The sequence below is a fragment of the Coregonus clupeaformis genome, chromosome 19 (genome assembly GCF_020615455.1).
Source record: "Coregonus clupeaformis isolate EN_2021a chromosome 19, ASM2061545v1, whole genome shotgun sequence".
Taxonomy (NCBI): Eukaryota; Metazoa; Chordata; class Actinopteri; order Salmoniformes; family Salmonidae; genus Coregonus; species Coregonus clupeaformis.
In genome coordinates, this window is record NC_059210.1 from 11203125 (window position 1) to 11230992 (window position 27868).

General features: G+C 43.1%; 1 protein-coding gene across 2 annotated transcripts; it reads right to left on the reverse strand.

Annotated features, from left to right (window-relative positions):
• LOC121531643 (synembryn-A) lies at window positions 1–27730 on the reverse strand. Of its 2 annotated transcripts, XM_041836988.2 has the most exons (12): window positions 27491–27730; window positions 19945–19992; window positions 19526–19543; window positions 13791–14078; window positions 12525–12914; window positions 12218–12312; window positions 11737–11887; window positions 10710–10805; window positions 10350–10494; window positions 9941–10085; window positions 9610–9729; window positions 1–1143 (listed from the first exon to the last, which is right to left on the reverse strand). In XM_041836988.2, exons 1-12 carry the CDS (start codon window positions 27572–27574, stop codon window positions 909–911), a joined length of 1815 nt encoding a protein of 604 aa, XP_041692922.2. In that variant the 5' UTR covers window positions 27575–27730; the 3' UTR covers window positions 1–908. The 2 variants fall into 2 exon arrangements, with proteins under 2 accessions (XP_041692922.2, XP_041692923.2); XM_041836989.2 differs by lacking the exon at window positions 19526–19543.
• Window positions 27731–27868: the final 138 nt, after the last annotated feature.

Sequence of the window (27868 nt, forward strand, 5' to 3'; positions counted from 1 at the left end):
TGAATTACTAATGAATCTTTATTACTGTTTAATTACCATTCTGCCATGGACTTTCTCAGTAGATACTTGATAATTACTGTAAAAGTAAAATAAAATGCCAACAATATTTATTTATAAAACAGGCCAATTAAAGAGACAATGTTTTTGAAAACATTTTTTACTGAACCTCACATTAGAGTTGGTATACAATATAAATTAGGGTAAATATATAATTTGATTATTTTCATCCAATTTTCCAATGACCATGAAACCACCTAAAATCAACAGATTGTTTTCTCATTCCCATTCTGGACTGAAATGTGCACATAACTGAGATAGCATAGTGGCACACCATATCAAGATCACCCATCCCAAAAAAACGTCAGGTATCACATAACATGAAAAACGCCTCATAATATAATCAGATATTCTACTTCATTTTGAGGCTCTCTGATTACTAGTTTAGAACAATGCAACTTTCAAAAGCTTGCACAGTTTACTGAAACAGTATTAATTGATTAATAATTAATTATATATATAATTTCAATATAATTTGCTCAGTATAAGGACAACGCAAAAAAAAACAGGGTCAAATAAAGGGAAACTCATCACACTGTTTCATTCTGTCTTGAGAATGTAAACAAGATTAATGTCAACTTGAAACAACATTTAATATGAAAGGAGCCTGATTTGTAAAGTATTTCACCTACAGAAGGCAGAAAACATACCCAAACACACTGATGGAAGTTACTCACAACACAGAACATTACTATGGACTTAAGAAAGATCGTTTACATTTCACATGCTACTCAAACACTGTAGCTATTTAGTACATAGTCATTGTCTTACATCAGATGACGATTCCGCCTGCACTGATAAGCTTCAGAGCCTGTGACAGAGGTTACACAACAGGTGACAGTCCTTTTTATTCATTCTACCTCACCCTCGTCCTCGCTGCCTGAGCCATGCTGTTGTTGTTGATCTTGTTGTTCTTGTTGTGGTGGTGGTTGTTGTTGTTGTTGTTGTGGTTCTAGACGTAGTTGTGTTTGTAGGTGTAGTTGTTGTCCCTGTGGTATCTGGTCTCTCATTCGTCGCAGGTCTCCAGAATTCATCTGTGTCATGGAACCATCACTCCCCAGCATCATCGGCTGGATAATATTGGACCTGAAAGAAAGAAAAGTCTCAACTCAACAAACATTTATGATGATTCATTATACATATGGCTGCATTGATAATATGTTTACATTGTATTGAACATCACTAATGTTAGGAAAGGCAAGTGGATTAAGCCACAGGTAGACAGTCTATTTACAAACAGTCCATTTCCACAGTCCATTTCCACATTTCAACAGTCCATTTCCACAGTCCATTTCCAAAGTCCATTTCCACATTTCCACAGTCCATTTCCACATTTCAACAGTCCATTTCCACATTTCCACAGTCCATTTCCACATCTCCACAGTCCATTTCCAAAGTCCATTTCCACATTTCTACATTATAGGTCTGATAACCAGTTTTATAACACTATGTTGCACAATAGTACATGAATACTCTGTTAGCTGTTTTTGTTTTAGGGGGTAGATCAGCTTTAATATTGCAGATAGATTGTAGCTTCCATCAATGTAATTGTCTGCATCATTTCCAATCCCCCATTTTTGGTTTGTAAATATATATATATATATACTGTATATACAGTATCAGTCAAAAGTTTGGACACACCAACTCATTCCATTTTTACTATTTTCTACATTGTAGAATAATAGTGAATACATCAAAACTATGAAATAACATAGTATGGAATATGGAATCATGTAGTAACCATAAAAGTGTTAAACAAATAAAAATATATGTTATATTTGAGATTCTTCAAAGTAGCCACCCTTTGCCTTGATGACAGCTTTGCACACTCTTGCCATTCTCTCAACCAGCTTCATGAGGTAGTCACCTGGAATGTATTTCAATTAACAGGTGTGCCTTGTTTAAAGTACATTTGTGGAATTTCCTTCTTGATGCGTTTGAGCCAATCAGTTGAATAAATTGATTAAAACACACTATTTTGCAAAGAAGGTCTACAGTAGCCTCAACAGCACTCTGTAGGGTAGCACCATGGTGTAGCCGGAGGACAGCTAGCTTCTGTCCTCCTCTGAGTACAATGACTTCAATACGAAACCTAGGAGGCTCATGGTTCTCACCCCCTTCCATAGACTTACACAGTAATTATGACAACTTCCGGAGGATGTCCTCCAACCTATCAGAGCTCTTGCAGCATGAACTGACATGTTGTCCACCCAATAAAAGGATCAGATAATTAATCTAGCTGGCTATGACTGTCCAACACAACACTGGAACTCTTCCAAGTCAAGGTAAGCTTTTGGTTTTAGGGAAGAGGTTAAAGGAGGAGAGCGCATAATGTAGATGCGAGAAGGAATACAACATGGCTGCTATGAAACTGAACTGTGTTTATGCAATATCAGGAGTGTATTCATTTCGCAGATTCGGTTGAAAAACGTTTCTTAAACAGAAGCAAACGGAACAAAACGGGGATAAACATACCTGAATTTGTCCAATAGAAATTCTTGTTTGCAACTGTTAGACTAATGATTACACCAGGGACGGCCTGTTCAATAGGGCGATATGGGCGACGCACTGCCAAACGGGAAAAGGAAGGGATTTTTTTTCTAATCAATTATATCACGGCAACAGTAGTTATCAGTGTTGTAATCTATACGTCTGATCTGCCACAGTGCCACACTGCCACTAAATGTCGAATCAGGCTAAAGTCGTGCTTCAAATGGCTCCACCCCCTTTTGGGGCGATTTCAGTCAGATTGAAAATCGCCCAGAACTTCTGTCATAGACTCCCATGTAAAATCTATTTTTTTCAAATTTCAGAGCCTTCAATACAATCTCAATGGGTGTCTGTGGGCTTGCACTTACGCGCTTTCGTCATACGTTACGTAACCATGAACGTAACTGAGAAAAGAGTGGATTGTTTGAAAGAAGTTCCTTTTTGTCGGCGAACAAATGAAGATAAATTGGCAACGAAACAATTAGGACCTCCCAGACCAAATTTAATAATTCAACAGGTTTCTACTAAAGGCGGAAAGTCCTACACCCGAGGATTTTCCAAAAATTGGTACGAACGAAAAAGACATTGCCACTCACTCAACTGGATGACGAGGGATACAGGCTAGCTGTCCGCCGCCACAACGATGAGGTTAGTGTTGATAATCACAAGTTTACTGGATGTGGATATGGTGTAATAAAGGCAGTTTATTCAGAGGTAAATATATCTGGAATCGCGTTCACGGACCCGTTCGTCAAACTCTTAGGGAGCTATAAATTAAGCCCCATTACTTACCATATCAGATAAGAGAAATTGCTGCAGCTACATATATTTTACATCCTGGCCCTACATAGTTCACTATTTGCATCACTTACCAAAATATTACATGTGGTCATATATGCTTGGAAAGTGGAGATGCCATAGAACGTCAAAAAAGTAAACATTGCTGGAGACACATTGCCGTTTTGGAGAAGACATCGCGTTTGCTAGCGAAGAGATTTGTTGTGGCAAATGAACTTGGGCTGGGAATTGCCAGGAACCTCACGATAAGATATATGCATCAGCATTGCGAGTCTCATGATTCTATACGTATTGCGATTCGATACTGTGATTTTATTGCGCACCATATGTCTGTTGCAGAGGGATCAGAAAGCCATGAGAACGAGTTTTGATCAGTCATGGAAATAAAAGTGCTGAAAACAAATTGGCTCCCAATGTGAAAAGATTGAGAACAAGCTATGAAGGAACAATAATGGTGTTTTGGTGCAGGTACAGCCAACTAGCGCTAAAATATTGCGATATTGTCAATACAGTATATCGTAAAGTATCACTATGTAACTCGATTTCTTTCACCCCAATCCCTCAAATTAACGGTAAATAACTGAATTGTTTGCCCCACATTTAGCTAAGATGATTAGCTAGCCAGCTAAAATGTTTTAGTTAGTTAGCAGTCGCATCTACAATAGTTTACTGTCAATAACATGTCTCCAAAAATGACGTGGTGTCTCCAATTGTGTTGACATTTTACAATTGCAATGCGCATCCATGAGTATCCACTTTCTGTAGCTCAGCTGGTAGAGCATGGTGCTTGTAACGCCAAGGTAGTGGGTTCGATCCCGGGACCACCCATACACAAAAATGTATGCACGCATGACTGTAAGTCGCTTTGGATAAAAGCGTCTGCTAAATGGCATATTATTATTATTATTATTATTATTATTATTATCTGAAGAGAGCCCCGAAACATTGTGTGCAGACATTTTATGCAATAAATGAAGTAGGTTCAATCTAGTAGTTCTGATCTTCTGATTGGTCCTGATGAGTTGGGCGAGGTCCCCTGCAGGCTACTGTTACTGTTGCATTGGCTCTGAGTCGGGTTCTCTGTCTTCAAATGTTCAGCCTAAGAGAGGGGATTTTTGTGTGTGTGTGTGTGTGTGTGTGTGTGTTTAACAGTGATGATGTGTGTGTGTGTGTGTGTGTTTAACAGTGATGATGTGTGTGTGTGTGTGTTTGTGTGTGTGTGTGTCCTCAGAGCAAGAACTCGTGAGTTGGAAGAACTGAGAGGCCTATGGCGTGGGTGTTGTCCTTGGCCACCTGCTGACAAGGCTGACAAGATAGGACCCTTTTGTCCATTGTTATTGGATAGGAACAGAACTTATAACCAGCTCCTGACCTAAATAGATCTTAGCACAACATTTTACTCAACATATCATATTCCATATTCACTATAACAAATATATTTACTACGACATTAGCAAGAACCGCCACATCCTCAGCCGGCTAATCCAGTGTGTGAAGTTTTGCGGAGTGTTTGAGTTAGCTTTGCGAGGCAAAGATGAAACTGAGGGCTCCACCAACCCTGGTAAGCCAACACTTTTGAGATCAGTCAATAAATGCTTCTGGTATTGACTTATATGCTGCCCCTGTCTTCATGTTGTTGCTGGACATATATTTTTTTAAATGTGTGTAGGTCACCTAAATCATCAGAAAAATTGCCCCTCCTGAGAATTTTTTCAGGAGCCGCCACTGGATTACACCCAATATCAGCTAGATGCAGGCAAGAGTGTGCAAGGCGGTATTGAATGTCACTGTCTGTCACATTAAATTTGTCTCTCGACCTACGTTGTAAACATAGGCTAGGTTGTAGCAACCTCATGATGGGTACAGGGATTAGAGTATCATGTAGTAGCCTAAACCTATCGCTGTTACATTTAACTGGGTGAATGGAATATGAATGACAGTCATCCAATATAATGTAATATAAATAAGGCCATGCTCATGAACAGAAAATTGTCCTCCCTCATCTGAAACAGCACTGACCGCCACTGAAATATATATCTATATATACAGTGGGGAGAACAATTATTTGATACACTGCCGATTCTGCAGGTTTTCCTACTTACAAAGCATGTAGAGGTCTGTAATTTTTATCATAGGTACACTTCAACTGTGAGAGACGGAATCTAAAACAAAAATCCAGAAAATCACATTGTATGATTTTTAAGTAATTCATTTTCAATTTATTGCATGAAATAAGTATTTGATACATCAGAAAAGCAGAACTTAATATTTGGTACAGAAACCTTTGTTTGCAATTACAGAGATCATACGTTTCCTGTAGGTCTTGACCAGGTTTGCACTGCAGCAGGGATTATGGCCCACTCCTCCATACAGACCTTCTCCAGATCCTTCAGGTTTCAGGGCTGTCGCTGGGCAATACGGACTTTCAGCTCCCTCCAAAGATTTTCTATTGGGTTCAGGTCTGGAGACTGGCTAGGCCACTCCAGGACCTTGAGATGCTTCTTACGGAGCCACTCCTTAGTTGCCCTGGCTGTGTGTTTTGGGTCGTTGTCATGCTGGAAGACCCAGCCACGATCCATCTTCAATGCTCTTACTGAGGGAAGGAGGTTGTTGGCCAAGATCTCGCGATACATGGCCCCATCCATCCTCCCCTCAATACGGTGCAGTCGTCCTGTCCCCTTTGCAGAAAAGCATCCCCAAAGAATGATATTTCCACCTCCATGCTTCACGGTTGGGATGGTGTTCTTGGGGTTGTACTCATCCTTCTTCTTCCTCCAAAAACAGCGAGTGGAGTTTAGACCAAAAAGCTCAATTTTTGTCCTTCTCCCATTCCTCCTCTGAATCATCCAGATGGTCATTGGCAAACTTCAGACGGGCCTGGACATGCGCTGGCTTGAGCAGGGGGACCTTGCGTGCCGTGCAGGATTTTAATCCATGACGGCGTAGTGTGTTACTAATGGTTTTCTTTGAGACTGTGGTCCCAGCTCTCTTCAGGTCATTGACCAGGTCCTGCCGTGTAGTTCTGGGCTGATCCCTCACCTTCCTCATGATCATTGATGCCCCACGAGGTGAGATCTTGCATGGAGCCCCAGACCGAGGGTGATTGACCATCATCTTGAACTTCTTCCATTTTCTAATAATTGCGCCAACAGTTGTTGCCTTCTCACCAAGCTGCTTGCCTATTGTCCTGTAGCCCATCCCAGCCTTGTGCATGTCTACAATTTTATCCCTGATGTCCTTACAGAGCTCTCTGGTCTTGGCCATTGTGGAGAGGTTGGAGTCTGTTTGATTGAGTGTGTGGACAGGTGTCTTTTATACAGGTAATGAGTTCAAACAGGTGCAGTTAATACAGGTAATGATTGGAGAACAGGAGGGCTTCTTAAAGAAAAACTAACAGGTCTGTGAGAGCTGGAATTCTTACTGGTTGGTAGGTGATCAAATACTTATGTCATGCAATAAAATGCAAATTAATTACTTAAAAATCATACAATGTGATTTTCTAGATTTTCTATTTATTAAATTACAGACCTCTACATGCTTTGTAAGTAGGAAAACCTACAAAATCCGCAGTGTATCAAATACTTGTTCTCCCCACTGTATATACACCTGTTCTGAAAGGCCCCAGAGTCTGCAACACCACTAAGCAAGGGGCACCACCAAGCAAGCGGCACCATGAAGACCAAGGAGCTCTCCAAACAGGTCAGGGTTAGTTGTGGAGAAGTACAGATCAGGGTTGGGTTATAAAAAAATATCGGAAACTTTGAACATCCCACGGAGCACCATTAAATCCATTATTAAAAAATGGAAAGAATATGGCACCATAACAAACCTGCCAAGAGAGGGCTGCCCACCAAAACTCACGGCCCATGCAAGGAGGGCATTAATCAGAGAGGCAACGAAGAGACCAGAGATAACCCTGAAGGAGCTGAAAACTCCACAGCGGAGATTGGAGTATCTGTCCATATGACCACTTCAAGCCGTACACTCCACAGAGCTGGGCTTTACGGAAGAGTGGCCAGAAATAAGCCATTGCTTGAAGAAAAAAATAAGCAAACACGTTTGGTGTTCGCCAAAAGGCATGTGGGAGAATCCCCAAACATATGGAAGAAGGTACTCTGGTCAGATGAGACTAAATATGCCATCAAGGAAAACGCTATGTCTGGCGCAAACCCAACACCTCTCATCACCCCGAAAACACCATCCCCACAGTGAAGCATGGTGGAGGCAGCATCATGCTGTGGGGATGTTGTTCATCGGCAGGGACTCAGAAACTGGTCAGAATTGAAGGAATGATGGATGGCGCCTAAATATAGGGAGTTTCAGTCTTCCAGAGATTTCAGACTGGGACGGAGGTTCACCTTCCAGCAGGACAATGACACTAAGTATACTGCTAAAGCAACACTCGAGTGGTTTAAAGGGAAACATTTAAATGTCTTGGAATGGCCTAGTCAAAGCCCAGACCTCAATCCAATTGAGAATCTGTGGTATGACTTAAAGATTGCTGTACACCAGCGGAACCCATCCAACTTGAAGGAGCTGGAAAAGTTTTGCCTTGAAGAATGGGCAAAAATCCCAGTGGCTAGATGTGCCAAGCTTATAGAGACATACCCCAAGGGACTTGCAGCTGTAATTGCTGCAAATGGTGGCTCTACAAAGTATTGCCTTTGGGGGGGTGAATAGTTATGCACGCTCAAGTTTTCAGTTTTTTTGTTTTATTTCTTGTTTGTTTCACAATAAAAAATATTTTGCATCTTCAAAGTGGTAGGCATGTTGTGTAAATCAAATTATACAAACCCCCAAAAAGTCCATTTTAATTCCAGGTTGTAAGGCAATAAAATAGGAAAAATGACAAGGGGGTTGAATACTGTAGCCCTAAACACTTCAGAATTAATCCTGCTGCTTCTGTTAGCAGTCACATCATCAATAAATACAAGGGAACCAGTTCCATTGGCAGCCATACATGCCCATGCCATAACACTAACTCCACCATGCTTCACAGATGAGGTGGTATGCTTCGGATCATGAGCAGTTCCTTCCCTTCTCCATACTCTTCTCTTCCCATCATTCTGGTACAAGTTGATCTTTGTCTCATCTGTCCATAGGATGTTGTTCCAGAACTGTACAGGCTTTTTTATATGTTTTTTGGCAAACTCTAATCTGGTCTTCCTGTTTTTGAGGCTTACCAATGGTTTACATCTTGTGGTAAACCCTCTAAATTTACTCTGGTGAAGTCTTCTCTTGATTGTTGACTTTGACACAGATACGCCTACCTCCTGGCGGGTGTTCTTGATTTGGCCAACTGTTGTGAAGGGGTTTTTCTTCACCAGGGAAATCATTATTTTGTCATCCACCACATTTGTTTTCTGTGGTCTTCCAGGCCTTTTGGTGTTCCTGAGCTCACCAGTGCGATCTTTCTTTTTAAGAATGTACCAAATAGTTGATTTGGCCACACATAATGTTTTTGCTTTCTCTCTGATGGGTTTGTTTTGATTTTTCAGCCTAATGATGGCTTGCTTCATTGGCAGTGACAGCTCTTTGGACTTCATATTGAGTGTTAACAGCAACAGATTCCAAATGCAAATGCAACACTTGAAATCAACTCTAGAACTTTTATCTGCTTACTTGTAAATTAACTAATGAGGGAATAACACACACCTGCCCATGGAACAGCTGAGCAGCCAATTGTCCGATTACTTTTGGTCCCTTAAAAGGGGGGGACCACATATCAAAAGTGCTCTAATTCCTACACCGTTCACCTGATTTGGATGTAAATACCCTCAAATTAAAGCTGAAAGTCTGCACTTTCAGCTCATATTCATTATTTAATTTCAACTCCAATATGCTGTGGTAGACAGCTAAAATAATAATAACTTGGTCAATGTCCAAATATTAATGGACCTGACTGTATATATATTTATACAAATATACATACATACACTGTACATACATATAAAATACATATATATATATATATACTCTGTTAGCTGTTGGTAACAGCTCCTGCCTCAGCTCATTACTGATGCATGAACCACAGTGGGAAGGAAAGAGATGAGGACACCTGCTGGGAGCCTGTGGCACTGCTGTAGTGAGCTATTTGTGTCTGTGACCATGTTCGAATAAATGCATCCTTCCTTATGCTGTTCTTTAGAGTAATCCCTGGTCTCACATGACTGGGTTTCTGTAGGATATCTAGCGGAGTCCTGGGTTTCACCTATCCAATCATTTTAGATCAGCGATTAGGCTACTTTGAAAATGCATCTTTACCTGGAGAGCTTATCAAACATGTTGACCAGCTTCATGGCCTCCAGCTCCTTCTGTTCCTCCGTCATTCCCTCCATGGGGTTGGGCTGCTCATCCTCCACTCTGCCTGTCACAGGGTTAATTCTGGCCAGGACAGAGAACACAATGTTACTCATTCTGATGAAGGCCAAGATGACCGAAACTAAATGTAAATGAATTTTTAACTCTTCTAAATAAAGGATGTATTTATTAATTTCAAGAGCGAAAGCTGTGTCTGTTTCCCCCAAGGACAGAGGACAGAGCAGGGCCATCACATCACATGGCTCTATTATTAATTAAGTTAAATTCAGCTCACTGAGATTTGGCCTCGCGGTACTCTTCTGTGTCACTGTCCTCGTCCTCAGAGTAGACGCCTGGGTTGCCCCCCCCTCGCAGCAGCCCCCGGGCAGCCAGGAGACCCGCTGCATTGCCATAGCCTGTGTACTTAATGAACCTGGACACTGCACAGGGGACGGAAAGGGGTGTGGATGGGGGAGAAGAATGATATTACAAATCCTATAGTTTCCATATTATGGTAGTCTCATGTTACCATACATCCAAATCTGTTTCATCACTCGGCTATTGAGAAAGCCAGAAATCAAGGTTCCTACTATGATGGACAACAGTGAACAACACAGTAATAGAGGGTACACACTTCGGGGCTTTATGAATTGTAGAAAATTAAAGTAACTATTTGATATGCAGAGAAAGACACCACCACTCACCACTTTCTTTGCACAGGACGAATAGGAATTCTGCTGCACAGTTCTTGACGTCAGTGTCAATGTTGGTCATCAGGCGAACAAGCTTGTTGCGAAGAGCGTTCCCCACTTCTGGTAGATTCTTCACATCCCGCAGAGGAGGGAGTACCTAACACACACACACACACACACACACACACGCAAGCACACGCACACACACGCAAGCACACGCACACACACACACACACACACACACACACACACGCAAGCACACGCACACACACACACACACACCAAGAAACACACCAAGAACCAACTCAATGGGACATTCAGTAATTTACATGCAGTTGGATGAATGATGAGATGAAACATCCAATCACGTACCTTCATCCTGAGGAACTTCCTGGTCTCCCTGTGGATGCGGGCGCTCTCAGTCAGCAGGTTGAGAGAGGGGAGCATGGTCTCCTTCAGTTTCTTGCCCTGTAGACCAACACACATAACTGTTATTAGACAGATATTACAACAATCTCTTCAGCTAGACCCACACAGACCAATACTGTGGGTGTTATTAGACAGATATTATAAACTGGGTGGTTTGAGCCCTGAATTCTGATTGGCTGAAAGCCATGGTATTTCACGGGTATGACAAAACATTTAGTTTTACTGCTAGTTGGTACCCAGTTTATAATAGCAATAAGGCTCCTCGGGGGTTTGTGATATATGGCCAATATACCACGGCTAAGGGCTGATTTTAGGCACGACGCAACGCCATATACCACACCTCCTCGGGCCTTATTGTATTGCTTAATTATCGAAGTCTCTCACAAGATTTGGTTCTGGGTGCCGAGATTAATTATTGCAGTGTCACTTATGAATGAGACTAGACTGTTTTGTTGGTGAGGCCTTCCAGCTGTGTCCGGGTTGTTTTCACTATATCCCCAAAGACACTGGTGTGCCTTCCATAACACCTTCCTCAATAACAACATCCCATTTGGAGAGGTAATCACATCCCAACCACACACCCAGACACCCTCTGCAGGGACATTATTACATCACCTGTAAACACCTCTGTGGATGGGACACAGAGAGCAGCTCCAGGAGCGAAGACTATACAAGAGATCCAAGAGATGGCAATAAACGGATACACACTAATGCCTGTCCAAACAGTGTGTGCATGCAACTGTTTATGGCACCCTCATGAAAACATGTTGTCTATGTAATGCAGATTTGAGTTTTACCTAATTCCATTTTGGGTGCTGTAAACTACGCCCACTGACCGTTACGCTTTCATCCGATCAATCACATTCGTTCTGCCCTCGAGGCAAAGCTGCCCTCGGAACAAGATTGAAAACTCCACTGAGCATTTCTAACAGCATCTCAACCTGTTGTTGAGGGTCAAAACCCAGCTCACCCTGTCTAGCCTCTTCTCCATGTACTCCAGGAGCATGTTGACGGCGTCCATGTTGACTCCCATGTATTCTATTGAGCCCTGCTGAACCTTGGGCATCAGCAGCACATCCAGACAGGCCAGAGGGAGGTTCCCCAGTAGGTTCAGTGAATGACTGCAGCCCAGGAGAAACACAAAGGGTTATCACAGAACTGCAGGCCAGGAGAAACACAAAGGGTTATCACAGGACACTGTTTAGCTCAGGGTGTGTCAAACTCAATTCCTGGAGGGCAGAGTGTCTGCGGGTTTTCGCTGCTCCCTTACTTGATTGAACAATTAAGGCCAACCTGGTCATCACCTGGTTGTCTAGGCCTAAATTGGACACAAATTGAAAGGAAATAACTAAATCAGCAGAGACACGGGACAGCCCTCCAGGAAGTGAGTTTGACACCCCTGGTTTAGGTTCAGAACGCCTTTACTAAGATAATAAGATCTGCCCTGTTACCTGTGAAACTCCTCTGTGTCGTCCTGTGTGTCAGCGCTGCTCATCAGACAGTGTCTGAGGATGGCTCCCAGGTGTCTGAACGCCGCTGCCTCCTCCTATAGGTTCAGCAGAGGAACTGTGATTGATTATCATTATATTGATGTACGACAACAACACCATGCAACGTTTACAATATACAGTAATATGCTATTGAGGACAGGGTTGGGGCCAATTCCATTTCAGTTCAGTTTACCTCCTGCATTGACTGAACTGACATCGAATTGACCCGAACCCTGATGCCGGATCCTCTACTCTCCTCAGTGCTCACCTCGTCCACCTCCCGGCGGTTGGCGTCGTAGGTGATATTGAAGAGGATCTTGAGGATCTCCATGGCTCTCTCGATCTTCTCCCGGCTGAGAGGGGGCAGCTCGGCCGGTTCCTCAGAGTCCGGATCGACCTCCACCCCAGCCCGCGCCACCTCGAAGGTATCAGGCCAGCACAGCCCCAGGGTAGCATCCAGGTGGTTGGACAGCAGACTGACCCCCCGCAACTCCCTCAACAGCTGGGTACGCATCACCACGCGCTGGGCGGTGAGGAGGAACATGAGGCGTAGGTCGAAGAACCTCACGTAGTGGTTCCACTGGTCCTCGCCACACTGCTTGAGACGCTCCGCGATGCCAACGATCAGCTGCAACTCCTGGCCCACCTGCACAGCCACCTTGGTTAAAGAAAGAAAGGAATCATTAGGAATGCGTTCCAAATGGCACTCTATTCTGTTACAGGAGTGGGTCGCAGTTCCGGAGCGACCCACTAGGTGTCATCCTCCGACAACCTTAGGCACTTCCTCACTCACAGTCGGGACTAATCATCTCCCTATTGGTGTCACCTGTGTCTATCTGATTCACCTGTGTATTTATGCCCTCACTTCCCTGTGTTCCCTTGCTCAGTTTTCTCTGCTAGTTTCACTATGCCAAGCAGTACTAATCAATGTCTGATCTCGGGACATATGGACAGGTACGTGAGAAGTGTTCTCCATGTTTATTTATTATTATTATTTATTATAGTTAGTATTTCGTATTTTTGGCTGTCCGCCTGTTTTTTTTAGTCTTATTTGCTCCGCCTTTCTTTTTCGTGTAAAGTCCGTTCTTTTGTATCCTGGCTTCGGGACCATCAGTAAAGATCCTTGTTTCACCATCTCTGCCTACTGCCTACTGTCTAACCTGCACCGCACCTGGGTCACACCTCACACCAACCCTTACACTACTCCCTTTACAGTGCACTACCTTTGACCTGGGCCCATATAGGCTACATCCCAAATAACCCCCTATTCCCAATATAGTACACTACTTTTGACCATAACCCAATGGACCCTAGTCAAAAGTAGTGCACTATAAAGGGCATAGGGTGTTATTTGGGAAGCATCCTGTATCATTATGGTGCAGGAATACAAAGTTCTGGGGAGCAGTTATAGACAGCATTCTCTATATTCTGAACTCTTATTTCTTTATCTAAATATCATTTTTGCCCAGCACCGACCAGTATTCTCCAGTGTGGTTAAGCCTATATCATCACATCACCCTATTTTTTTCTCCACCTTGTTGTGCAAGCAGATGTTGCAGATGCTCTTCAGCGCCTCCACGATGACCTCCAGGTCCGGGTTCTCAGCAAAAGGGACGAGGACCACGCCGCCCTCGCAGTCCACGTTGCCGTGGGAGATTGCGATGCCAGCGTGTCGGCTGAGGGTCTGCATGGCAGTGTGCGTGATGAAGGGCGCCACGTTGTTCTTGTCACGTGACAGGATGCGGATGGTCTCCAGACAGGCCAGCTGGCAGGACGGTTGGAGGTCTCGCTCCAGGAAGCCCAGCACCAGCTCTCCTAACCTCTGAGGACATAGGGGGACGCAAGCAACAGCATCACTAGACCAAACTGCTCAGTATGCAGGTATGACGGCACTGCCATGCCAATGGGGTGCTGCAACTACAGTACAGTAAGCATCCCACACAGGCCTTTCACCATCTCCAGAGGAGAGGATGGGATGGGAAAATTGCTTATTTTCATGAGGTTCAACATCAACGGGGAATAGGTGTTTAGGAGGTTCTTCCACTAGTTCTGCATAAGGTATAGGTTTAAAGTTTCAGAAAGTCCTCTGTTTGGGCTTACAGCTGTGTAAAATAGACCAAGTCAGAATCAAAGCTACCAAGCTACCCTGTGATCTGTGAGTAACAACAATAATTTATCTTCCTTTCTAGATATATCACAGTAACACCCTATAAATAGCCTTTTAATACTAGACACATGATGCCTCTGACAAAGAACTGTCTCGTTTGACTGATATGATGACGGGAAACAATCTCGATCAAATCTCTGCATGTCTATGGGCCATGATAGTGACTGGCAGCGGTCTACACAAAAGCTGTCACACTGGGACGAGCTTGGACGCATTATTCACTGGGGTCTCAGATGCTTCCAATATACATTAATAAAGTACACATTCCACGTCATCAATAGCCAGTATAATTGAACGCCATCATTGTGAATTTGAATCAATTTAAATCAAATTAAGAGTTTCGCTCTCTTTATGAAGCTAGACTACAGTCCAACATGAGGCGGCAGGTAGCTTAGTGGTTAAGAGCGTTGTGCCAGTAATCCGAAAGGTTGCTGGTTCTAATCCCTGAGCCGACTAAGTGAAAAATCTGTCGATGTGCCCTCGAGCAAGGCACTTAACCCTAATTGCTCCTGTAAGTCACTCTGGATAAGAGCGTCTGCTAAATGACAACAAAAAAATATATATACATTGCTTTGTCATTATGAAGGTAGACTACAGTCCAGCGTTGCTATGTCATCGTCAGACAGACACGCCATAACCAAGTAAAGTTCAGGATCATGAGTCTGTGCACATCAGATGTTTTCCTGTCCTGATATAACACCCAGAGGGCCCTGAATGTCCTGAGGCAGTAAGTTAAAGGCTTCAGAAACAGAATTATAGCTGCCTCAGTCAGGAGTCTGGGCCATTTAGGGTTTCTCCCAAATGGCACCCTATTTCCTCTGTAGTGCACTAATTTTGATCAGGGCTCTGGTCAAAAGTAGTGCATTATATAGAGAGAATAGGGTACCATTTGGGATAAACCCCAAGAAATGTAGGGCTCACAGCATAATGCCTTCCCTGCCCTTTGGGAGACTAAGTGAGGACGAGTCAGATGTTAAATGTTGAGACTGAGTGATGGTTGCTGCTCACTCAGATTGCCTGTGCTGTGCTCTATACTTGGGACAATTATGATAATGAGAATCGACAATGCCCTCATCAATTAGTTTCCTATTTAGCTTGTGTTCTGTGAAATCTCTAGAGATAGCATGTGGCTACCAAAATAAATAGCTTTGAGGGATAGGACACTGCAAATGTAGGACATCAGATAAGAATGACATAATAGCTTGTAACTAGTTGTAACCAATTAGGCTGATGCTAGTCAAAGATACTGTACAAGTTACAGATCCCTATTTCTCCAAAACACAGTACATGAATGCACACTTCCTGTCGGTCTAGAGCAGGGGTGTCAAACTCATTTTAGCTCAGGGGCCACATGGAAGAAAATCTATTCCCAAGTGGGCCGGACCGGTAAAATCATGGTATATATAACTTAAAAACAACAACTTCAGATTGTTTTCTTTGTTTTAATACTATCAACATAAAACATAAAGCTGGAGCCTGAGGACAGTGTGTCCAAAATAGTACAAGCACAACATCACTATTAATCATAAAACACCTCAAGTTTATTTGAAAATTCTAAAGAAAAAGAACACACAAACACAATGCCTCAGTGATTAACAGAACTGTTTCACAGATCACAGAACTATATCAGGGTGTCATTTCTCAGGCAGAAATGTAGATACAAATAATGAAATCCTGTTCCCCAAACAAGTGCAAGAACCACAGAGTCAAGAATAGGTTAAATATACAAATAAAATAAAATAAATTAAATACAATAGCACATCAACATAAAAACATATAAACATAAAGCTGGAGCCTGAGGACAGTGTGTCCAAAAGCACAACATCACTATTAATCATAAAACACCTCAAGTTATTTGAAATTCTGAGGACAAACAACACACAAACACACAATGCCTCAGTGATTCACAGAAGTATATCACAGATCACAGAACTATATTAGGGTGTCTCATGCAGCACTTTAAGTGGGGTTGCATAGTTTATTTGACTCCTGAAACCTGGCATCTTTTAGCTTTCACCAGCGCATCAATATCAGGCGTCACATCCTGAGTGGCAGCCAACTTCAGGATGTGATTCAAGTGCTTGTGCATGAGCCTTGAGCGCAGCTTTGTTTTATTTATGCTCATTACAGAGAACTTGCTCACAAAGATATGTGGTTCCAAACATGCACAACAGTTTTGCAGCGAGGGCTGTCAAGTTGGGGTAACCTGGCAAGAGATTCTGATAAAATGTGTCCAAGCCAGCTGCGGCAAATTTGCCCTTCAAATCCGAGTCACACTGCAAGTCTATTATTTCAAGTTGGATGCTGACGGGCAGATCAGAGGGATTCACGGTGAATGGCGAACAAAAAACTTTGAAGTCTTTCTCCAGTTCACCAAAAATCTGAAAGCGTTGCTCAAACTCCCTTAACAGTCCCGTTATTTTATCTTTGAACCGCTTCATGTCTGCCACATGTTGGGTCGCGCACACATTTTTCAGACAGGGGAAGTGAGCTGCATCACCACCGGCGAGTTGCGTCTCCCACAATGACAGCTTCAACTTGAAAGAACGTATGCTGTCATAATACTGCGTGGCAACTTTGTTGCGCCCTTGCAGCTGTTTGTTCAAGTTATTCAGGTGCTCTGTAACATCCACCATAAATGCAAGGTCCTGCATCCATTCTGCGGATTTAAATTCTAACACTGGTTTGCCCTTTTCTTCCATGAACTGTTCAATTTCTTCTCGTAAATCAAAGAAACGCCTCAGCACAGCAACCTCGGCTTAACCATCTTACCTCAGTGTGGTATGGCAGGCCATAGATGTGGTCTTTCTCTCTGAGAAGGCTGTCAAACTGACGGTGATTCAGGCTTCTGGATCGGATGAAATTAACAGTTTGGATGACCACCTTCATGACGTTATCCATCTTTAATGACTTGCAACACAAAGCCTCCTGGTGCAAAATACAGTGAAAAGTCCAAAAATCACGTCCTCCATTTACAGATTGCACTTTCTCTCTGAACTTTGTCACAACGCCTGCTTTTTTCCCGATAATTGAGGGCGCACCATCTGTAGCCAGGCTGACAGCGCGGGACCAGTCCACTCCGACCCTGTCCAGCGCGCCGACGAGTGCAGTGAAAATATCAGCTGCTGTCCTTGTATCTGTCATCGGCACCAACTCCACGAACTCCTCGGTGACGGTCAATGTGTCATCAACTCCGCGGATGAAAATGGCCAGTTGTGCAACATCTGTAATGTCCGTGCTTTCATCAATTGCAACCGAAAACGCAATAAATGACTTTACTTTTTGCTTCAACTGGCTGTCCAAATCCACTGAAAGATCGGAAATCCTGTCTGCAACTGTGTTTCTTGTCAGGCTGATATTTGCAAAAAGCCTGGTGCTTTTCAGGGCACACAATCTCTGCTGCCTTCATCATGCATGTTTTTACAAATTCACCCTCACTAAATGGTTTTGAAGCCACTGCGATTTCATTAGCAATGAGGTAGCTAGCTTTCACTGCAGCGTCACTGATGTCTCGGCTGTGAGTAAACACAGACTGCTGTTTCTTCAGACCCACCAACAGTTCATTCACCTTCTCTCTTCTCCGCTGTCCTTGAAAGTTGTCATATTTGTCGGCATGAAGACTCACATAGTGGCGACGAAGGTTATATTCTTTCAGCACTGCAACATGCTGTGAACACACCAAACATACAGCTTTCCCATTCAATTCCGTGAATAAATAGAAGGATGACAATTTTTCTTGGAACACTCTGCACTCTGCGTCCACTTTTCTCTTTTTTGACAGAGACATATTGGGGCAATGAGGGTGCCAAAGCACATAATGTTAAAAGTAGAAGCCGTAATAAATATCGCGGGCAAAACAAAGTAGCTCATCCGGACTGGCTGCACTTGCTTGACCTATTTGCTCTGCCCCGGTATAAACAGTTTGCTTGCTTAACACAATTGCTATTGCGCCATCCAGTGGACACAATTGGAACAGCAGTTTATTTTATTGAAAAATTGCAGCTCATTTTTATACTTTACAAAATCATCTCGAGGGCCGGATTAAACCCGTTTGCGGGCCTGATCCGGCCCGCGGGCCGGACGTTTGACACCCCTGGTCTAGAGTATTTCTCCAAAACACAGTACATGAACGCACACTTCCTGTCGGTCAAGAGCTTTCCTCCAAAACACAGTACATGAACGCACACTTCCTGTCGGTCAAGAGTTTTCCAGGTTCTCCAAACTGAAATTAACTCACCACGGACACAAATAGTGTCTGTGTCCCAAATGGTACCCTATTCCATATATAGTGCACTGCTTTTGACCAGGGCAAGTAGTGCACTATATAGGGAATAGGGTGCCATTTGGGATACACCCAGTATCTACTAAGCTCTTGCATAATGCCTTCTTTCAGATAGGGTGCTGTGTCAACAGTGGACTAACCACATCCCACATTTAACTTTGCAATGACATTGAGAATACTTGAACATGCTGGAAAGCTGTTGTCGATATTGGCCTATACCCCAGGAGTAGTAAGCCCTAAGTAAGTATGTGGCAATAACATTTGTGGAGAGGGACTATAAAGTTACATACAGCTATGGACAGCATCTCCAAGGATGATCAAATGATAGGGACTCTCAAGGAAGTATGGACTATATTTCAACACACTGCGAACAGAGTGGCCTATGATCTCTGCGAGGAGCGATGGGCCTAAGTAAATTTCAACACGTCAGTGATAAGACTGATAAGCCTAATTCTGATGGATATCAGACGACATGCTGTCAATAATGGCAGAAGTGCAGGAGAACATGGATGACCCATCATCAACTAGCTGGGGTGCACCCAGGAAGAGGGCCCCTGTAGATGTGAAGACAATGTCTTGATCACATGTTGCAGGTTGTCTCTCATGACAATAGTGTTCTATGTCTACTTCTACCAAGAGGCTAATATTCTGTCACATGGAACCCAAAGTGTATTTCTTGATATAATGTAATAACAATTATTAAACAACAAAAATACTTACATTATGCCAAATGTCTAAATACATCATTAAGAATTGAATTTCTTGTAGAGATAAACTTTGGGTTCAAATATACTAAAAAACTACCATTACACACGTATACCTCCTGTAACTCCCCATCCTGATACACAGGCATGCAAGAAGAAAGAGATGAAAGATGAAAAAGAGAGTTAGGACAGAGGGGATTTGGTGATACTGACCTGCATGGGTTACACCTTACTCTATACAGTATGGTTGATACCAACTATAATCTTTGGTGTTTGGGCTATATCCCACTGTGTTTCTACATAATCTAGATTACAAGCAAAAAAGTATAGCTAAAAAGCTGATCATTCCAATGCCTCACTGACCAATGACAGTACAAGGGAGATAGGGTGCCTTTTCAGACGGAGCCTATTCCCTAGACAGTGCACTACTTTTGACTAGGGCCCATAGGGATCCGGTCAAAAGAAAGTGCACTATATAGGGAATAGGGTGTCATTTCAGACGCAGCCATAGTAACAGTACAAAAAAAAACAGTACCTCTCTCTGCTCCTCTTCATCTGTGGTAAACATGAAGCACTGGGTCATCTAGGAGGAGGCAAAAAAGAAAAGAGAAAACATTATAAAACATTTCACAACAAAACAGCTACCCTAATACATAATTGATTGTGAATTAGCATACAGTACAGTATATATAGAGTGCTTATATTCCAGTGGTGCCTGAGAGCTTTTGATTTATTTTGTCCCTGCAATGAACTGTGATGTAAAGGTGTGAGGACGGTGACTTATTTTTAGATGCTGCCAAATAATGAGATGAGTGAATCATTGTCATCCTGCTCTCTCTCTCTCTCTCTCTCTCTCTCTCTTTGTCTCTCTCTGTCTCTCTTTCTGTCTCTCTGTCTCTGTCTCTCTCTCTCTCTCTCTGTCTCTCTCTCTGTCTCTCTCTCTGTCTCTCTCTCTGTCTCTGTCTCTCTCTGTCTCTGTCTCTCTCTGTCTCTGTCTCTGTCTCTCTCTGTCTGTCACGGATTCAGCCGAGGCTGCTCCTCCTCCCTGCTCGGGCAGGCTTCGGCGTTCGTCGTCCCCGGAGTACTAGCTGCCACCGATCTATGTTTCGGTGTTTGACTTGTTGTGTCTGATTGTGTACACCTGTTCCCCATTATGTTGTATTGTATTCCCTATTTAACCCTCTGTCGTGCATTGTGTGTTGTGTGTTATTGTTTTGTGTCATCGACAGTGTAACGGTTGTTAGTTTTCTCCGTTGTTTGGAGACTGTTCATTTCACTGGCGACTTTTATTAAAGTACGATTTCCAGTAGCTCCGTGTCCTGCGTGTGACTTCGCCTACCGCATTTCACTGTCGCCGTTTCTGACACTGTCTCTCTCTCTGTCTCTCTCTCTCTCTGTCTGTCTCTCTCTCTCTCTCTCTCTCTCTCTCTCTCTGTTCTCTCTCTCTCTCTCTCAATTCAATTTTTCAATTTCAATTCAATTTAAGGGCTTTATTGGCATGGGACACGTATGTTAACATTGCCAAAGCAAGTGAAGTAGATAGTAAACAAAAGTGAAATAAACAATAAATATTAACAGTAAAAATTACACTCAGAAGTTACAAAATAATAAAGACATTTCAAATGTCATATTATGTATATATACAGTGTTGTAACAATGTGCAAATAGTTCAAGTACAAATGGGAAAATAAATAAACATAAATATGGGTTATATTTACAATGGTGTTTGTTCTTCACTGGTTGCCCTTTTCTTGTGGCAACAGGTCACAAATCTTGCAGCTGTGATGGCACACCGTGGTTTTTCACCCAGTAGATAAGGGAGTTTATCAAAATAGGGTTTGTTTTCTAATTCTTTTTGGATCGCTGTAATCTGAGGGAAATATGTGTCTCTAATATGTTCATACATTTGGCAGGAGGTTAGGAAGTGCAGCTCAGTTTCCATCTCATTTTGTGGGCAGTGTGCACATAGCCTGTCTTCTCTTGAGAGCCAGGTCTGCCTACGGCGGCCTTTCTCAATAGCAAGGCTATGCTCACTGAGTCTGTACATAGTCAAAGCTTTCCTTAAGTTTGGATCAGTCACAGTGGTCAGGTATTCTGCCACTGTGTACTCTCTGTTAAGGGCCAAACAGCATTCTAGTTTGCTCTGTTTTTTTGTTTGTTCTTTCCAATGTGTCAAGTAATTCTCTTTTTGTTTTCTCATGATTTGGTTGGGTCTAATTGTGTTGTTGTTGTTGTTGTTGTTGTTGTCCTGGGGCTCTGTGGGGTCTGTTTTATGTTTGTGAACAGAGCCCCATGACCAGCTTACTTAGGGGACTCTTCTCCAAGTTAATCTCTCTGTAGGTGATGGCTTTGTTATGGAAGGTTTGGGAATCGCTTCCTTTTAAGTGGTTATAGAATTTAACGGCTCTTTTCTAGATTTTGATAATTAGCGGGTATTGGCCTAATTCTGCTCTCTCTCTCTCTCTCTGTCTCTGTCTCTGTCTCTGTTTTTGTCTCTCTCTGTCTCTGTCTCTGTCTTTCTCTCTCTCTCTCTCTCTCTCTCTCTCTCGCTCTCTCTCTCTCTCTCTCTCTCTCTGTCTCTCTGTCTCTCTGTCTCTCTCTCTCTCTCTGTCTCTCTGTCTCTTTGCTCTCTCTCTCTCTCTCTCTCTCTCTCTCTCTCTCTCTCTCTCTCTCTCTCTGTCTCTCCCTCTCCCTCCCTCTCTCTCTCTCTGTCTCTCTGTCTCTCTGTCTCTCTGTCTCTCTGTCTCTCTGTCTCTCTGTCTCTCTCTCTCTCTCTCTCTCTCTCTCTCTCTCTCTCTCTCTCTCTGTCTCTCTGTCTCCCTCTCTCCCTCTCTCTCTCTCCCTCCCCCTCCTCTCTGTCTTCTCTGTCTCTCTGTCTCTCTCTCTCTCTGTCTCTCTGTCTCTCTCTCTCCGTCTCTCTCTCTCTCTCTCTCTTTCTCTGTCCCTGAGAAAAGGAAGATCAATCACTTTTTTACCAAAAAACGAGCATATGGAACACTTCCAGTGAACGATTATTACAGTATAGCTACAGTAAGCCTGGTACCAGACCAACCCTTTGTTATGCTACAGTAAGCCTGGTACCATACCAACCCTTTGTTATGCTACAGTAAGCCTGGTACCAGACCAACCCTTTGTTATGCTACAGTAAGCCTGGCACCATACCAACCCTTTGTTATGCTACAGTAAGCCTGGTACCAGACCAACCCTTTGTTATGCTACAGTAAGCCTGGTACCAGACCAACCCTTTGTTATGCTACAGTAAGCCTGGTACCAGACCAACCCTTTGTTATGCTACAGTAAGCCTGGTACCAGACCAACCCTTTGTTATGCAACAGTAAGCCTGGTACCATACCAACCCTTTGTTATGCTACAGTAAGCCTGGTACCATACCAACCCTTTGTTATGCTACAATAAGCCTGGTGCCATACCAACCCTTTGTTATGCTACAGTAAGCCTGGTTCCAGATTTGTTTGTGCTATCTTACCAACTCCTTGTCACTCATTGTCACACCAAACAATGGTTGCCATGACAACAGCATTAGGAGTTGGAAAGAGAGCACTGGGGCCCAGCTAAAGCTACAGGATCAGATGAGAACCATTTAGATGGACAGGATTTGACGGCCTCAAAGCATCAGGAATCTATTTGTGTTTCTCAAAATACCTAATCCTGTTACGTCAATGGATACAAACCCACAGAGGTCTAGGTAGGGTTGACTACTGATACTTGGTGGATAGTCTCTGTGAGGTAAATCTGTCTAATGAAAGACAAATCAAACAAGCATCTCTCTAAACTATGACTAAATAAGTATTGACTCATTGGGATGAATTTATAAAGCTGCATTGTTTCTGCTTTGCCTTCATTCCAATTTGACTAAATTATGCCTGTTTCAAAGTCACATGCCAGTAATGGTCACATGGCATACATCTATGAAGAGAAGTGTATTTTGTGAAGGACACTTTTTGTGTGAAGAAACAGGATACTCGTCCACTGCTGAGATATGGCCCTATCATTGTACTGATCAACCATTTCCAGTCAGACATCATCACATAAGGATGTCAGAATTGGGGCTACCGTGTTTGTTTACCTTTCCACAGACATACAGTACCAGTCAAAAGTTGGACACACCTACTCATTCAAGGGTTTTTCTTTATTTTTACTATTTTCTACATTGTAGAATAATAGTGAAGACATCAAAACTATGAAATAACACATATGTAATCATGTAGTAACCAAAAAAGTGTTAAACAAATCAAAATACATTTTACATTTGAGATTCTTCATAGTAGCCACCCTTTTCCTTGATGACAGCTTTGCACAATCTTGGCATTCTCTCTACCAGCTTCATGAGGTAGTCACCTGGAATGGATTTCAATTAACAGGCGTGCCTTGTTAAAAGTTAATTTGTGGAATTTCTTTCCTTCTTAAGGTAGGGGTGGTATACAGAAGATAGTCCTATTTGGTAAAAGACCAAGTCCATATTATGGCAAGTACAGCTCATATAAGAAAAGAGAATAGTCCATCATTACTTTAAGACATGAAGGTCAGTCAAGCCGGAACATTTCAAGAACTTTTAAAGTTTCTTCAAGTGCAGTCGTAAAAACCATCAAGCGCTATGATGAAATTGGCTCTCATGAGGACCGCCAAGTGCTATTATAAAACTGGCTCTCATGAGGACCACCACAGTGGTCCTCTGTAGCTCAGCTGGTAGGGCACGGCGCTTGTAACGCCAGAGTAGTGGGTTCGATCCCCGGGACCACCCATACACAAAAATGTATGCACGCATGACTGTAAGTCGCTTTGGATAAAAGCGTCTGCTAAATGGCATATTATTATTATTATTAGGAAAGGAAGACCCAGAGTTACCTCTGCTGCAGAGGATAAGTTCATTAGAGCTACCCAAATAAATGCTTCACAGAGTTCAAGTAACAGACACATCTCAACATCAACTGTTCAGAGGAGACTGCGTGAATCAGGCTTTCATGGTCTAATTGCTGCAAAGAAACCATTACTAAAGGACACCAATAAGAAGAAGAGACTTGCTTGGGCCAAGAAACACGAGCAATGGACATTAGACCGGTGGAAATCTTTCCTTTGGTCTGATGAGTCCAAATTTGAGATTTTTGGTTCCAACCCCTGTGTCTTTGTGAGATGCAGAGTAGGTGAACGGATGATCTCTGCATGTGTGGTTCCCACCGTGAAGCATGGAGGAGGAGGTGTGATGGTGTGGGGGTGCTTTGCTGGTGACACTGTCAGTGATTTATTTAGAATTCAAGGCACACTTAACCAGCATGGCTACAACAGCATTCTGCAGTGATACACCATCCCATCTGGTTTGCGCTTAGTGGGACTTTTGTTTAGTTTTTCAACAAGACAATGACCCAACACACCTCCAGGCTGTGTAAGGGCTATTTGACCATAAACCCTAGACCCACTCCAATTTGCCTACCGCCCAAACAGATCCACAGATGATGCAATCTCTATTGCACTCCACACTGCCCTTTCCCACCTGGACAAGAGGAACACCTACGTGAGAATGCTATTCATTGACTACAGCTCAGCGTTCAACACCATAGTGCCCTCAAAGCTCATCACTAAGCTAAGGACTCTGGGACTGAACACCTCCCTCTGCAACTGGTCCTGGACTTCCTGACGGGCCGCCCCCTGGTGGTAAGGGTAGGTAACAACACATCTGCCACGCTGATCCTCAACACGGGGGCCTCGCAGGGGTGCGTGCTCAGTCCCCTCCTGTACTCCCTGTTCACCCATGACTGCATGGCCAGGCATGACTCCAACACCATCATTAAGTTTGCCGACGACACAACAGTGGTAGGCCTGATCACCGACAACGATGAGACAGCCTATAGGGAGGAGGTCAGAGACCTGGCCGTGTGGTGCCAGGATAACAACCTCTCCCTCAACGTGATCAAGACAAAGGAAATGATTGTGGACTACAGGAAAAAAATTAGGACTGAGCACGCCCCCATTCTCATCGACGGAGCTGTAGAGGAACAGGTTGAGAGCTTAAAGTTCCTTGGTGTCCACATCACCAACAAACTATCATGGTCCAAACACACCAAGACAGTCGTGAAGAGGGCATGACAAAACCTATTCCCCCTCAGGAGACTGAAAAGATTTGGCATGGGTCCTCAGATCCTCAAAAAGTTATACAGCTGCACCATCAAGAGCATCCTGACTGGTTGCATCACTGCCTGGTTTGGCAACTGCTCGGCCTCCGACCGCAAGGCACTACAGAGGATAGTGCGTACAGCCCAGTACATCACTGGGGCCAAGCTTCCTGCCATCCAGGACCTCTACACCAGGCGGTGTCAGACGAAGGCCCTAAAAATTGTCAAAGACTCCAGCCACCCTAGTTATAGACTGTTCTCTCTGCTACCGCACGGCAAGCGGTACCGGAGCGCCAAGTCTAGGTCCAAAAGGCTTCTTAACAGCTTCTACCCCCAAGCCATAAGACTCCTGAACAGCTAATCGTGGCTACCCAGACTATTTGCATTGTCCCCCCCACCCCCTCTTTTACGCTTCTGCTACTCTGTTTATTATCTATGCATAGTCACTCTACCCACATGTACATATTACCTCAATTACCTCTACTAACCGGTGCCCCCGCACATTGACTATGTACCGGTACCCCCTGTATATAGCCTCCCTACTGTTATTTTATTTTACTGCTGCTCTTTAATTATTTGTTTTACTTAAAACTGCATTGTTGGTTAAGGGGTTGTAAGTAAGCATTTCACTGTAAGGTCTACTCCTGTTGTATTCGGCTCATGTGGCAAATACAATTTGTTTTGATTTGAGTGCTGCATCAGATGACCTGGCCTCCACAATCGCTCGATCTCAACCCAATTGAGATGGTTTGGGATGAGTTGGACTGCAGAGTGAAGGAAAAGCAGCCAACAAGTGCTCAGCATATGTGGGAACTACTTCAAGACTGTTGGAAAAGCATTCCAGGTGAAGCTGGTTGAGAGAATGCCAAGAGTGTGCAAATTTGTCATCAAGGAAAAGGGTGGCTACTTTGAAGAATCTCAAATATAAAAAATATTTTGATTTGTTTAACACTTTTTTGGTTACTACATGATTCCATATCTGTTCTTTCATAGTTTTGATGTCTTCCCTATTATTCTACAATGTAGAAAATAGTAAAAATAAAGAAAAACCCTTGAATGAGTAGGTGTGTCCAAACTTTTGACTGGTACTGTATGTAGGCTTAATAGCTACTATAAATAATAATACAGTGGAATAAGATGGGAATAATACAGGAATATCACACACACACACACACACACACACACACACACAGTGGGGATTGTTGACGAAAGAGGGTTACAGGGTATGAGTTTGGTTGCCCAGGCAATGGCCTCCACAGAGCAGACCTGAGCAGAGCAGGGTGGTAGCATAGAGATCCTATTAAATGATACTTATGGGTGGTAGTCTGAGGGGTAGGAAGGCTCACTGGCTCAGCCTCAGGGATAGATCCTCAAAGTGTATCTGCTAATTGTTAGGCTTCCCTTGGCTTTCTCCTGCTATGATATCATACAGAGATCATACAAATCAATGCCTGTAATGATAACATATATTGTTTGGGCAACATCAAGAGAGAAAGCTACTGTAGTCTTCCTATAATGTAGTCCCAAATATGACATCATATTATCCATGACAACAGCATGATGTGCACAAAATGCTACAAGAAAATGTTGACATATTTATGAATACGCCTACAATAGAATAGAAGACTCGAAACAGTTGCTTATCTATTATGGATGAGCTGCTGGTGGTCAACTGACAGTTGACTGTCACACCGTAGTACCTACCCTAGGCTATGGAAGTGCGTGTGCGTTTATGCGTTGCTCCCCATAGTAAACCTTGTTATAAGTGCTCAGGACGTCTATGACGTTGAACAATATTTTCAATATTTGTTTTTGTTGCAATTGATCAAAGTGTCATGAGGTTACATTATCATCCAAGAGATGTTCAATCTTATTACTGTCAAATTGCATAGGAATTCAACTTAGAAGAAAACATATTTGATACTGTACTTGATAACGATAATGACAACAATGTACCTTTTTATTGTACGTCTGCAGTGCCATCAATGCGGCATCTTGATCGCCCGTTTCCATGTTTTCTATTATGGCATTTAAATCCATGTTTATTATTGTTGTGTTCCCGGTCCACCCGAATGTTTAGCGCCTCGCCGATGTGAAGCACACCGACAGTCATGTACTAGGCTCTACGGTACTGATAGCGATATGCACATATGGCTCTGTGATAGTCACTCCTCGGCTCTGATCCTGGAACTCCAAAACCAGAGATGATGAGATTAGCCGAGGATTGCAAGTTTACCGCACAGCACCCTGGGATTTGTAGTTCCATTTCGGTAAACGACATATTATGGAGATATTATTTCCACAGAAGATTATCTGGATTTTCAGAAAGTCATA